We start from the raw sequence: 15,373 nt of genomic DNA on the forward strand, positions 1-15,373 counted from the left end.
CCAGCTTCAGATACTTAACAGTGACTAGCTGTGCGACTCTAGGCAAGTCACTTAACCCCATTGCTTCACCAGAAATAAATAAGTAAATGCATAAATTTAAATTTATTTAGTAGTTAATTTTCTTTTTTTTTTTTTCTTTTACAGGGGAAAATATTTACTTCCTTGGAACCTGAACATGATATTAATGACGTCTGTCTTTATCCAGATTCAGGTAATATATCAAATATTCATTCCAGTGTATGTGTTGGGCTTCAAGTTTATCTTGTTTCATAGGATAGACAGGATTTGTCTGGGTCAGACCAGTATTTGCGTGATACATTGCTGGGAAAAAACCAAGAGCAGGAAGTGGTGTAGTGATTCAGAAAAGGGCATTCTTACCTCTGACTCACTTATCATGGTTATTAGTAGTAAGTTATTATAGGATGTTGATAGATATCTGTGGCGTGGTGAAGTGGGATTTTTAAGATACACAGGGTAACTTTATGTAATTATAGAATGACATTGCACATATAAAAACATTACATTTTAAAGCTATTTGTATTTATTGAGGAATTCCTTGCTAATACTGAGGAATAAGCCCTTCATTTTATATAATTGGGACTTCCTAATTTCCAGAAGAACCAAATCAGGAAATCTTACTTTCCCATAAACCTTTGAGGTTTTAGAGTTTGAGAAGAACCCTAGTTAGACTCTAATTCTTTTTTATGAAGTGTCCATGTCCATTTAATAGAACCAAAAGGACCAAAGATCAGCTATATAGCATGATAAGGAGAGTGTTCCAAGTATTGGCATTTCAACCCAAGAATCTCTTAAAACTTTCTGATTTTAATGAAAATCATTCTATAGTAAATATATTAAAGCTGCAGTAAACTAAATGCAGCAATTATGTTGATTTGAATTTTTTAGAGGTAACTGATGGAAATGAATATTTTAAAAAAGATATTTATCCTTTGCAAAGCACATTCTTCAATGAAATCAATATATTACATTGTTTATTTTTATGTAAATTTTCAAAAGATGATTTTAAAAAAGGTTAATAATGACCAAGGAACTTGTTTTGTAAGATTTATAAATATATTAGCGAAGAGCCTTTTAATAACTATTTTGAGCTTCATTTATTTATATTTGATTATCTTTACCTCAATAAAACTACATTCCCCATTTTTTTTTAACAATTCTTAATCATTATTTGCAAGTCAAAAATGAAAGAGTCCCTACTTTCAAGAGGCTTATATTCTATTCATTCTATTCAATAAATAAACTAATAAATAATAAAATAAATTAGTAAACTCATGATAATTTTAGGGGAAAGAGAGCACCTATAACTAGGAAGATAAAAAAGCTTTCCATAGGTACTGATACATAAACTAAGCCTTGAAGGAAGTTAGAGAGTGTGGATTGAGGAAATAAGGGAGATAGTTCACTGAACGCATAAAGATTAATGCTTGAAAAACACAGAGGTAGGATTTGGCATGCAAAGTGGAATTAAGAGCAAGTAGATCTATTTAACTGGTACACTTAGCACATGAAGGGGGGGAGTAAATAATGTAGCTAGATTTAGTAGTAGGTATATACCAATCTGAGGTTTTTGTATTGTATGCTAGAGGCTATAGCAAAGCCATTGTAATTTTTGAGTAAATGATACTGTCAGACTTCTGTAGTAGGAAGATTATTTTGTCAACTGTATGTGGAGGGAAAATTGGAGAAAGGAGAAATCAGAAGCTGAGAATCTAATTATAATAGTCTTAAAGTGAGACAAGATGAGATCTTGAGCTAAGTGATGGTTATATGAAGGAAAAGATTAAGATGGATAGAATAAGTAAGGAAGTAGAAGTGATAAGTTTTAACAACTAAATTGGATCCGAGGTTGGTACAATGAGAATGAAAAGTTGGAACTCTAAGGATGTGATCCTTGGTGAGTATTGGAAGGCTAATAGTACCTTCAGTAGAAATAGAAAAGTTTGGAGGAAAAAGAAATTTTGAGAAGAGTTAAAAAATTAATAATCACTTTTTATTTTCAAACTACAAAGATAGATTTTAACATTCACCCTTGCAAAACTTTGTGTTCCAGATTTTTTTCCTACCCTTCCCTCCATTCTCTCCTTAGATAGCAAGTAATCCAATATATCTTAAATATGTGCAATTCTTCTAAATATATTCCTACATTTATCATGTTGTACAAGAAAAATAAGATCAAAAAAAGGAAAAAAAAAACAAGAAAGAAAATAAAAAGCAAGCAAACAACAATTACAAAGATGAAAAAATATGTTGTAATCTACATTCAGTTCCCACAGTCCTCAGTCTGGATGCAGATGGTTCTCTCTATCACAAGTCTATTGGAATTGGCCTAAATCACCTATTTTTGAAAAGAGCCAGCTCTATCACATTTTATCATATACAATGTGTGTTGCTGTGTACAATGTTTTTTAGTTCTATTCACTTTACTTAGCATCAGTTCACGTGAGTCTCTTGAGGTCTGAAGTTATCCTGCTGATCATTTCTTATAGGATAATACTATTCCATTACATTCATATACCATAACTTAATCAGGCATTCCCCAACTGATGGGCATCCACTCATTTTCCAGTTCTTTGCCACTACAAAAAGAACAAAATACAAACATTTTTGCACATATAATGCCTTTTTCCTTTTTTATGATCTCTCTGGGATATAGGCCCACTAACTCTTTGGGCATAGTTCCAAATTGCTCTCCAGAATGGTTGGATTAGTTCACAACTCTATTAATAATGTATTAGTGTCCCAGTTTTCCCATATCCCCTCCAACATTCATCATTTTATTTTCCTGTCATCTTAGTCAGTCTGAGAGGTGTGTAGTAGTATTGAGGAAAGTTCTTCTTATATTCACATAGAGATGTCTAGCTTTGGAGAGATATAAATCCTAGAAATACAGATTTGAGAGTCAATTTGAGTAGAGATAGTAATTGAAAACTATTATAGCTGATGAGATCCTAGAAGAGGCCCTATTACAAAGCCTTAGTGGAAACTCACTCACATTGGAAGATGGGCCTTAGATAATGCTTGAGCTACAAATATAGTAAGAGGTGCCAGGGGACAATTAGAAAAATATATTGTTAATGAAAGCTGAGGGAGGGACAACTGCCAAAATTAGCAGAGGTTGAAAAGTAGAAAATGCCATTAAACTCAGCAATTAAGAAATAGTTGGTAACTTTGCAGAAAGCAGCTTCAGTCAAGAGGTGTGGAAACCAGATTTTTTATGCTGTTGACAAATGAGAACAGAAATGGAGTGGAATACAAATTATTTTTTCCTAGAAATTTAGGGATGAAAGAGAAGAGAAACAGAAGACAGTAAGTAAAGAATATAAGAGGACAAGCCAAGACTTGATTACATTTGTGGATAAGAAAGAATAAGCAGATGAACATTGTTACCCTCTTCTGCCATTTTTTAAGACCTCCTAATTCAAATTATTCTATTATTCTTATATTCATTTATGTGCTTTGTGAGATATATAAGCTTTAGTGGGCTTATCTGGAAACTTAAGCACCTACATTATTTCTATGGAAAAATTCATGAGTTCCAGATAAACATTTGTACATTTAGACCATAGTATGCCTACAATACTGTATTTTTTTCCATCTTAAATTGCTTGTGTTCTTCATCTTAAGGAGACTGAAAGCAGAAAAGGAAAGATTGAAAATTTGGGAGATTGGATTGATTATCTAAGAGACAATTTTCCATAGGAGACAGGGATATGATTAAGTATACAACTGGCAAAGTGGGATTGGCAAGTAAATAGGGTCTCTTCAGAGACTAGAGCAAAAGAAATCATAGGTTGTTGTTGAGAGATTTTGAAGTATAAACCGGGGGGGAGGGGAAGGAAAGGGAGGAAGAAAAGGCTTAAGATGGAGAGTCTCCATTTTCTTAGTAAAATAAGTATCACAAGGTCTTCTACACAGCCTCATGAGTCAGGCAGTGCCCACATTAATTTATTTTGCAAATGGATGAGCTGAGATTCAGTAAGGTAAAGTAACTTGCCCAAGGTGAAATGCCTATTAAGCAGCAGAGCTGGGACTTAAGCCCAGTTCTTTTGACTTCAAGTTCATTGTTGTTTCTTGACAATATGATGATGCCTCATAAATATTTTCCTATCAGCTTAAAATCTTTTTTTAAAATAATGTCTTTTTTAAACTTTTGAAAATTAATTTGATCTTATAAACATCTCCTTCTCCTATTATCCTCTCAAGGGTTAAGGTACTGTCATCCATATATCTCCTATTAATGAAACTTAGTTGAATCAAACTTCTTCCCTCACTTACACCTTTTTAAGAACTTTATGAGGATAGGGCAGGAATGTGATAGTTATTTTGGGGGAAATGATAACTGTCTCCCAATATCTGAAGGGTTATGAGGTAGAGAGATTAGGTTTATTTATTCTGCTAGCTTCAGAGGGAAATACAAGGATATAAATAGAATATTTAGGGAGGCAGATTTCAAGTCAATAAAAGTTAGCCCCTTCTGAAAATAAAGCAGCTTGAAGTAGTGCGTTCCCTATTTTTTTGAAGAATTTTTGATTCTTTCATTAGGTAGCTAGTTGGAACATATGAATTATGAGGTCCTTTCCCATTTGGTAATTAAGAAGGAATTAGGGTTGGCTAAAGTGGTACTCTTAGAGCTTCTTGGGATAACTGTGAAGCTAGAAAGTTATATATAAAGAATCTGGGGACAGGTGCAAAATGACAAAGGAGAGAGGTGTCAATGCAAACTTTACATCAAAATTTTTGCCTAGGGTTAGTTGTGAACTTAAAGAATTGGGAACATGAACATTGTCAGCCTCTTCTGCCATTTTTTTAAACCCTTAATTCAAACTAATTCATTTATGTACCTTGTGAGATATAGAGCTTTAGTGGACTCATCTGGGAACTTAAGCACCTACATTATTTTTATGGAAAAATTAATGAATTCCAAATAAAACATTTGCACATTTAGACCAGAGTATATTTGCAATTTGGGGACAATTTAAGATTGCTTGTGTTCTTCAAAAACTTCCATTTAATAAGCTAAATACATTGGTGCATATTGACATGGTATCTAAGCATGGCATTAAATAAAGTTAAAACTTCCCAGCCTTTTTCTCCCTCTGGCAATGGTATTTACTTGTAGACTGTCTACGAGTAAATTGTATGAGACAGTGGCCAGTGCCAGATGCTTCAAAGGAAGACTTGATACTTTCATAGTATCTGATCATAAGAAACTAGACCATTGTAAGGTTCTGTGTTGACTTCAGGCGCTGAGTGCCTTTTGATCCTGGAAAAATTGTTTTTATTTTTGTTGTTGTTGTTATTTGTTTTACTCTTGTTTCTTGGAAGTTCTTTGTATCTCTCCCTAAATTAACTTTCCTCTCAGTGGTTTGAAAAGAAACTTTTTTGTTTCTGTTTGTTAATAACTTCTGGCATTCCTTAGGCATTATGAAATTGTTTATCTTTGACATTTATAATTGGTTTTCACCTTGACATTCCCCCAGCTTAGATATAGCCAATCTGCTTATATTTTTAATTCCGTATACGGTTGTCATTAACTCATGCCTTATTGAAAAAATTAATCTAGCTCAATCTAGTAGGAGTTCTCTCATGTAATCAGATTAGTCTTTTCTGTGGTTTGATAGGTGTGGCTGTGTTCTCTTGTGAGATGCAATGTTAAGAAACAAAGCCAGTGGAGACAGGTTGGGAAGCTGTCTTGATTAGGAAGCTTCTTTTTAGTTGGGAGATATTTCCTATCATTCAGCAAAAGCATATTAGTCCCTATGATTTTTTTTCTTTTTTAATTATGGTTGAAGGCTTTTGAAAATTGCCTCAAACTCATTGTAGTTTGTGACAATATTTGAAGCATAGTCATAATGTGCTTAGAGTTTTCCTCTGTTTGAATTTTTTGTTTTGTCATAAAAGTTATTGAAATACTAGGGGTTTTTATAGGACTCAGTAATTATTGAGACTTTAGGATGAATGCTTCTGAATGTTGTGATATTGATCAGATAGCGTGTGTGTTTGTGTGTGTGTTTTATTCATTTGCTTTATCTAGATCTGAGTTTTTGCTTTTCTAGACTTATTTGGTGCTTTTGGTTTTCCATTGTTTTTTGAGGGTTTTTCTGTCAAGAAAGACTTGGTTTCCAACTTTGAGATAAGGCACACTAACAAGTTTCATACCATATATGATGTGGCTAAGTGTTAATTGACTTCATTAATCTTAGCTTCCTTCATATCTATATGAAATTACTTTTTACTTCTCTTATATATTACACAAAGCTGATGACCAAAATCATTTATTTTTAAATACATTCAACTTACCAATTAGTTGTTCATATATATGGGTATATTTATTGCTAATGATACATGTTTTGGTATTTTAAATGTAATTGTCTTCCTTTTATCTTCTCTCTCCCACAGCTATAAATAGATCAGATAAAAAGAAAATAATGTAGTTTCACTTAATTCAACAAATTCAGCAAACATTTATTGTTTGCTCAGTATTGTCCTAGCTGTAGGGAAATAGAAAATTAGGTGTGTTTCTTGTCCTCATCAGGCTTATAATATAAGGAGAAGAAATATACACAAATAAGTATAATATAAAAATTGTAATGAAAACATGATAAATGAAAAGTTGAGTCAGAACCTGGGTTCAAATTCTGGTTCAAAATATCAAACATGGCATATGAGGGATATGTCAGGATTCAAATTCTGACCCTTCTTATCTTTAGATTGAGGAGTTTGGTTAGATAGCATAGATCTTTTTAGTTCTAAGTTTAGTAATCACGAATACAGGAGAGGTGTTCAGATGTAAGACTATCTTGGAATTTGAAGCTATTTCCAAAATGTTCTATTGTTACTTAAAATTTTATCAAGAACATATCACTTTTGAGATAGGGTTATGAGGCAAGATATCAAGCAGCAGTATTGTTGCTGTACTATAACTGACCTAAGAGACTTTGATTAAAAAAAAGCTCTTTCTAAAGCAAAAGAGGTAAATGAATTTTATACATATTGTGAGATTGTTATACAAGTGTCTTGTGTTTTCTACCATTGTGCTGTGTAAAAATTAAGCATGTGAGAACAGAAAATAAGAAAGACTTGAGAGATTCATGTAGTCAGTGTAGACTTGTCGCTGAGATTGACAGAAAAATTGCTTATGATATTTTTCACTAATAGTCTTGATCATCTGTTTTATAGGCTGGCTTCTCGGTTTATCCCACCATTAGTATCATTAGAAACAGTTGCAGGAGGGTTCAACTATCAGTGAGTGTGTAGTGTTAACAAATGCTGTTCTATTACACATATCTACATAGTCATTTAGCAAATATTTACAGAGAAAAGCAAAAATACACTTCTTGCCCTCAGAGCTCATATTTTAGAGAAGACATATATAAAATTGTACATACAAGATATGTAAATGGGATGTGGTTTTCCAAGGGAAGATACTAATTGTGGAGGAAGGTGAAAATAGGATTACTGGGAAAAGCATACAAAAAGTGGAATTTGAAACTGAGTCTGGAAGGAAGCCAGGAGGCAGAAATGAGGAGGGAGTGTGTTCCAGCCATGGGAGACAGGTGTTGAAAAGGCATGGACTCTGGAGATTGAGCACTGTGAGGAATGTCAAAAAAGCCAATGTTATTGAATTTAAAAAGCAGGTGGAGGGGAATAAAGTGCAATAAGATGATGAAAGTAGGGGGGGGCTAGACTGTAAGAGGCTTTAAATGCCAAACAAAAGATTTTATACTATTTTCTGGAGTTTATTGGGTAAGAAGAATCTCAGGACATAAAGAAGATTCCTTTGATACCCAAATGGAGAATGCATTAGAGTGGCAGCTGTGTAATAAACAAAATTTGGAGTTAGGCTGCCTTAAGTCTATTTTGGTATTATTGTAAACCCTTCATTCTGTACATCCAGTCAGTTTTCCAGTCTTGCCATTTCTACCTTTACCATATTCTCTTCTCTCCTTTACACCTTTATCATGTCTTGCCTGGTTTACTGCAACCTCCTTCACTCTAGTTTCACTGCTCCAGTCCATGCTACATGCTTCTACCAAAGGAATCATCCATAAGTATATATCTACACTTCAGTGTGCATGTCATTCTTGTACTCAGTAAACTCCAGTACAAGAATTTATAAATGAAAGATACCTAGATTCTTGAGAAACTGAGGACAAAATGGGGGGAAAAAAACAAAACCTCTCCATCCATTCATTTCTACCACCTTTTTGTTTGCTGATTACTTCTGAAAGGAATCCTAAAAGAAAATTCCTAGGAACATCACACTCAAAAATAAAGCAAAAATACAAGCAGCCAAGAGAAAGCAGCTCAGGTACCAATGAACCATATCCAAGATCATATAAGGCATCATAGCTTTTACTTTAAATGAGAGATCTTAGAATGCAATATTTCAAAAGATAATAATATATTTATAATCAATTATAACATGTAAAGATGAGATGTAAGATATATATATATATATATATATATATATATATATATATATATATATACACACACACACACACACACACATGGAAGAGAAGGGGTAAGAGAAACATATAGATGACCTTTATTGTTTGAACTGGACAAAGCTTTGAACACACACACATACATATACATGCACAGGTGGGTGTGGGCTCATCCTCTCCAGTTATTTGATGTATAAATACATCAAAATCAACTTGGGAAGGAGAGTTGTCTAGAGGAGTACTAGGGAGGGAACAGTCCTAAGCAAAACAAACTTCTGATCCTGAATTGGAGATTAAAGGAAAATAAAAGAACTATAATATAATTTTTTTTAAATGTGGAAAAAAAAGAGCTGTAATCAAAATAAAAAATGAAAAGAAGTAGAATCTAAAGAGGGTACCTATTAATCAGAAGATATTGTGATATATGAATATAATAGAATATTTCTATAACTAATTATGAAAAAGATGATTGCAGAAATCCTGAGTTCTAAGAATTGATACAAAATGAAACAAGGAGATGCTACAGTTTTTTTTTTTTCTTCAAAGACAACATTGCAAAGAAAAATGAAAAGAACTAAAAATTTAAAAACTTTATTTTGAAAAAACTAAAGCTCTCTGATCAGTGCAGTAATCCATCAGGCTCTATTGTGAAACATTTCATGGGTTTCTTGACCTGGGTGATAGATTAAAGATTCAGAAAGACATGACCAATGTCCAAGGGTATGTGAATTTATTCTCTGTGGTCCAGCCAAACCTACTTCTACCTGTTCCTCATATATAACACTCCATTTTCTCTCTCCATGTCGTTGTACTGGCTATCCTTCCTAGAAACCTTTCTTCTCATCTTTCCCTAGTAGAATCCCTTTCTTTTGTTTTAGCTTATTATACCATATTAGGAAAGGCAGCCTTTCCTAATCCCCTCATCTGCTAGTGTCCTTCCTCTTAAATATTTAACTACTTTGTATTTATCTTTATTCTCTCTATTCATTTTGTAAATGCTTAAATATATTTTTTATGGTCCTCCCCCATTGGAATGCAAAGTTCTTAGATTAGAATTAGAAATCATTTCATTTATTGTATTTGTATCTTCCAAAACAGTGATAGGTATTTAATAAATATTTATCAATTGATTCAAATGCGAACTTTTCTGCTTACTGATATTAGCTACTGGGAGGCTCAGTTTTCTCAGCTGTACAATATAAGGACTGGATTAGATGATCCTCAAAGATTCTTCCAGTCTTAAATCTATGAATCTTTGAAGGTAGTCATCATTAATAATGTGATCTTCAGAATATTTATGAACTTGAATCAAAGATATGGAGCTATCTTTCTGGACAATTTGTAGGAATAAGTTAGGAAAAGTATTCTGTCCCCCTGCTAATTTATTCATTCTCTCTTACCTCCTCTCCAAGAAGAGAAAACAAAATAGCTTTCAGACATGTATATTCGAGCAAAACAAATCCACATTCCCCAAAAAGTCTCCATTTGCTCTCATGAATTCATTATCTTTATTTTATGGGGTGGACTGCTTGTTTTCTTATAAATCCTCTGGAATTGTGATTTATTGTGTTGATCAATGTTTCTAAATCTTTTGAAGTTGTCTTCACAAAATTGTTATCATATACATGGTTCTCCTTGTTCTGCTTGCTTTATTTTGTATCAGTTCACACAAGTCTTAATTTTTATGAAGCCCATGCACTTCATCATTTCTTACAGCACTTACATTCATGCACCATAATTCATTTAGCTATTCCCCAATTAATGGGCATCTACTCAGTTTCCAGTTCTTTGTCACACAACACATACACACATACACACACACACACAGAAATGGGACAGAATGAATTGAAGTTCCTTTTCATTTGTCCCTAAATTTCAAAATATGGTCCTTTTGAGTACTTACAGATTTGAGTACTTTTTTATAGACAAGCTGAGGTTCAGAAAAATGGTAATTGCTCAGGGATACAGAGCACATCTCCTTTTTCTTAGTTTAATTTTTTCCCCATTATGTAAGTTTTCATGGAATTAGAGGTCATTTAAAAAAAAATCTTCAGATATTTAAATGTGAATAAATGATTTTCTTTTGCTATCTGTTTACTATGTTGTTTTTTGTGTGTGTGTATGTTTTTTTTTTTTTTTTAGGAATGCTTCTGACAGCCAACGAAACCCCTAAAATGGGCATCTATTATATACCTGTAAGTGTTACAGATAAGCTGTGTGCTGAAAGTAGGAACAAGTAAAAACATGGTTTGTTTTTTAATTGCTATTACTCTGAATGAGTTTGAGTCTCTATGGTGATCTTAATTTAAAGTATAGTAAAAGTGTATAGGCTTACTTCATTTTTTAGAATCAGAAAAATTATGGGGAAGGCAAATACTGAAACGTTCTTTTTTAGGTGAAGTAAGGTAACATGGGATTTTAAGACTAAAAACTTTATATGTTTAAAGTGTGTCTTTCTTTTTAATATCTCTTGTTTGAATAAGTTTTCAGAATCTTACTTTACAGATTTTAGCCAAGAAAAGACCAGTCCTAGAAATTTAAGAGAAAAATCTGACCATTTTGTAGTAGTTGCCAGTTACTAGTTGTTATAGTCGTTTCTTATATATATATTTTTAAGATTGTTTAAAAGTCATCCTGCTCAATAATGTATGCTGCCCATTTAATCTTCTCTTTTGTATGGGATCAATATTCTTTACCCTTCTGTTTGCCCGTCTGTCTTTGGACAATGGCCAACTTATCAATATTACCTTTGTTATTACAGTGACCCAACATAGGACCTCTATATTGTACCTGGATGGGTTGTAGTTGAGCCAGACTTTTGACTCCTTAAATTTTTTTTTATTATAGTTTTTTTATTGACAAAACATATGCATGGGTAATTTTTCAACATTGACCCTTGCAAAAACTTCTGTTCCAACTTTTCCCCTCTTTCCCTCCATCCACTTCCTTAGATGGCAGGTAGTCTCATATATGTTAAATATGTTAAAGTATATGTTAAATACAATATATGTATACATATTTATACAGTTGTCTTGCTGCACAAGAAAAATCAGATTTAGAAAAAAGATAAAAATAACCTGGGAAGAAAAACAAAAATGCAAGCAAACAACAACAGAAAGAGTGTAAATGCTATGTTCTGGTCCACACTCATTTCCCAGTGTTTTTTCGCTGGGTGTAGCTGGTTCTGTTCATTACTGATCAATTGGAACTGATTTGGATCCTCTCATTGCTGAAGATGGCCACTTCCATCAGAATTGATCCTCATATAATATTGTTGTTGAAGTGTATGATGATCTGGTTATGCTCATTTTACTTAGCATCAGTTCATGTATGACTCTCCAAGATTCTCTGTATTCATCCTGCTGGTTATTTCTTACAGAACAATAATATTCCATAACATTCATATACCATAACTTTTTCAGCCATTCTGCAGTTGATGGGCATCCATTCAATTCCCAGTTTTTAGCCACTATGAAAAGGGCTGCCACAAACATTTTTGCACATGTGGGTCCTGTGACGACTGCACTAGCACCCAGGATACCCCAGAATCAGCCGGAGTCAGGATAAGCAAAAATCCTTACTCTTTATTCTTGGTCTTAGACGCAGGATTGAACAGGATGGAAGCAGAATCTCCATGACTGCCTTCTCCCTCGTCTACTGCCCAACAGTACCCTGGCTAGTCTTACTCCACCCCCTAGTCCCTCCTACAATCCTTTGTATGTACCAGTCATTGAGCCAGCATGGATAGCGGAAAGGACCATTTTCCAAGCATATGCACATAGAGTATTGTCCAATCAGTAGTTAACCTCAAGTGCTCAGCAGTCCTGACCTCGGTGCATCGACTCAATGGTTTCAGCCCTCTACAGGGTCCCTTTCCCTCATTTAAGATCTCTTTGGAATATAAGCCCAGTAGAAACACTGCTGGATCAAAGGATATGCACAAGTTGACAACTTTGTGAGCATAGTTCCAAATTGCTCTCCATTTACAACTCCACCAACAATGCATCAGTGTCCCAGTTTCCCCACATCCCCTCCAACATTCATCACTATCTTTTCCTGTCATCTTAGCCAATCTGAGAGGTGTATAATGGTATCTCAGAATTGTCTTAATTTGCATTTCTCTGATCAATAATGATTTGAAACACCTTTTCATATGGGTAGAAATAGTTTCTAGTAAAAAAAAAAATTATTTCATAATTCCTATCTTCCCCTTTGCACATCCATTGAACTGTTAGATCACTTCATAGCTCCACAAGAAGTAATCTGTCTTCCAGAACCCCTTCAAATTTGATTATTTCTTCTTTTTATAATTTATAGGTCTAATCACTAAATTGTAATTTCTCAAATTACTTCTTAGATCTTGCTTACCTTAATTTTTTTTACTTTATTTTTTTAACTTTATTAGTATAGGAAAGGACTAATATACTGAAGATGTTTGAAACTGTTTTCTTAACTATTGTCATTTCATCTATCTCAGGTGAATTAGTGTCATATTGAATATCTGACTGTTTAACAGAGAAAAAAAAACCAGTAGATGGTTTTCTGGTGATGACTATATCTGGAGACAGTAAAGAGTCTTTCTTTGTTTAGGTAAAGATGTTTCAAGTTATATTAAAACCTCCCTGTCAAATCTGTAAAAACAGTTGCAATGTCATTTCTCTGGCAGTGTGTTATTGACACGTTATTGGTGTACCTCATTTTTGTATGTAACTGTAGCCCCCTTTTAATGTTATGTTTGAAGTTAAGAGAGCTCAGGGATTTTTGAAAGGCCATTTCCCTAAAGTTTTATCAAACTGTTGAAACAAAACTTTGATACATCCTTTTGAGCTCTGTCTTGTAGAGCAGCATTATCTTTTATCTTTGGGAACTATGCTGTTGGTGAAATTCAACATTAAGGTCTTTTGCATGTACTTTTGAATCTTTTTTCAACTACCACAATTCTTCCTGCGTATTTTAATTTGTTTTATATTTATATATTAAGGAACTACATATAGAAACTTAAGGAAAAGATGTTAGAGTGAAACATTGATAGTCATTTGAGCTGGAAGCTATTCATTTTAGAAGAATAAAAAGTTTCTGTAGATAGAGATTTTGTTTTCTAACATTAGTCCTTTGATAGATCCATGGCTCCATTGGATTTTTCTCAGTGATTCAGGTCACTATTTTTCCACAGTTTAATTATCCTCGGAGATTCTTTTCCATGGCATCCCATAAATCCTCCATAAGAGGATCTAAATCATTTAGTATTTTGGGGACACTAGCATAACATTTGGCATCTCAGCATTTTAATCCACAACTGGCTTATTTTTTTTAGTCTCATAGCAGCCAAATGTTTATTTGTTTGTTTATTTTTGCTGAGGCAGTTGGGGTTAAGCGATTTGTCCAAGGGTCACACAGCTAGGAAGTATTAAATGTCTGAGACCAGATTTGAACTCAAATCTTCCTGACTTCGGGTCTAGTGCTTAATCTACTGCACCATCTAACTGTCCTCCAGGCATTCTGCTGAGTACAGGGAATACAAAGACTCCTTCCCCCACCCCTCCCCCCCCCAAAAAAAAAAAAAGTTTTGTATTTAAAGGAGTTTGTTTTCTGTCAAGAGAGGTAACATATATACATAGTGTGTGAATAACTTGGGACAAGCAGTATATTTTCTATTGGTTTCATATTGAGACAGAACTATCCATGCATACATTCTTCAGCTGATACTACTATGCTTACACGATGTCTGGTTTTAACCAGATGGAGACTGCATTGAGCTGGTTTCTTTACTTTGGGTTAGTTTTTTGTAAATAAAGGAGTAGATTTCATGGCATTCACATATATTTCATTACTCTCTTTTTCTGGAATTTTCTTTTTTAATTTCTGTGGTTTATTAATCCAAAGAAATATAATAATTGTAGCTCATGACTTTGGGAGACATTTTAGTAGCTTTTGATGTGGTGAAGTCAGGTCTTTTTCTGGAATTTTCTTTTTTAATTTCTGTGGTTTATTATTCCAAAGAAATATAATAATTGTAGCTCATGACTTTGGGAGATATTTTAGTAGCTTTTGATATGTTGAAGTCAGGTATTTCAAGGATGATTCACATCTACGATAAAGAGCACCCTATGTTTGATAGGGAGGCATTGCATCGGATCATTGACTAGATGTCTTAATATTATAAGTGGAACAATAAATTTTAAATATTCAAGAATGCTCATAAGTAAGGGCTAATTAAAAATCTGATCCAACATGCCGAGTGTGTCAAATTTTTCTCCATTTATGTTGCTGAAAGCCCACCTTGAGTTTATTTCCTGACATCATATCCATTTTTGTATTAAATAAATATATATATGGGGGAGTGGAGTACTTTATAATGATAGTGAAATCTGACATTCCACAGTTTCCAGAATCTTAGTGAACACCAGAGGGAAGTGTTGGCTAATATAGGAATAAGTATCTTCTGAGGAAAAATAGAATTCTGGTTTTCTGAACAGAAATGGAATTTGATCTCTTACTATCCTTACTGAAATAAATATTCTTACTATCCACTGAAATAAAGTGTGATAAATCTGATTACTGAATATTAGGGTAACCTTACATTGCTGCTGTGCTTATGTTCTGTCTACAATAGGCCTAGTAGAAGTTAGGAGTCTATTGCAGATATTTAATGCTACTTCTGCTCTTTTTGTGCAAAATCCTATATTTTACATTCCTTTTCTCTTTCTATTCATATTGGAAGATAAAGGCAGGAGAACTTTTTCAGAAGAACATTGGCAGAACTTGATTTACTTTTGAAAAATCCGTTTTTTTTTTTTTTTTTTTTTTGTTGTTGTTGTTGTTGTTGTTGTTTTTGGTAGCATGTAAGCAGGCCTGATCTAAAAATCTCAGTGTAATGAAATTGAGTTTTTGGTTGCCTCACA

General features: G+C 33.5%; 1 protein-coding gene across 1 annotated transcript in view; it reads left to right on the forward strand.

Annotated features, from left to right (window-relative positions):
* NOL10 (nucleolar protein 10) overlaps nucleotides 1–15,373 on the forward strand; it is a 108,102-nt gene that overhangs the window by 32,009 nt on the left and 60,720 nt on the right. The window contains exons 12-13 of the mRNA XM_051976190.1: nucleotides 145–211; nucleotides 10,614–10,666. Of these exons, the coding sequence (XP_051832150.1) occupies nucleotides 145–211; nucleotides 10,614–10,666 (120 nt within the window). The remainder of the gene's footprint in view (nucleotides 1–144; nucleotides 212–10,613; nucleotides 10,667–15,373) is intronic.

The sequence above is a fragment of the Antechinus flavipes genome, chromosome 2 (genome assembly GCF_016432865.1).
Source record: "Antechinus flavipes isolate AdamAnt ecotype Samford, QLD, Australia chromosome 2, AdamAnt_v2, whole genome shotgun sequence".
NCBI classification, from domain to species: domain Eukaryota; kingdom Metazoa; phylum Chordata; class Mammalia; order Dasyuromorphia; family Dasyuridae; genus Antechinus; species Antechinus flavipes.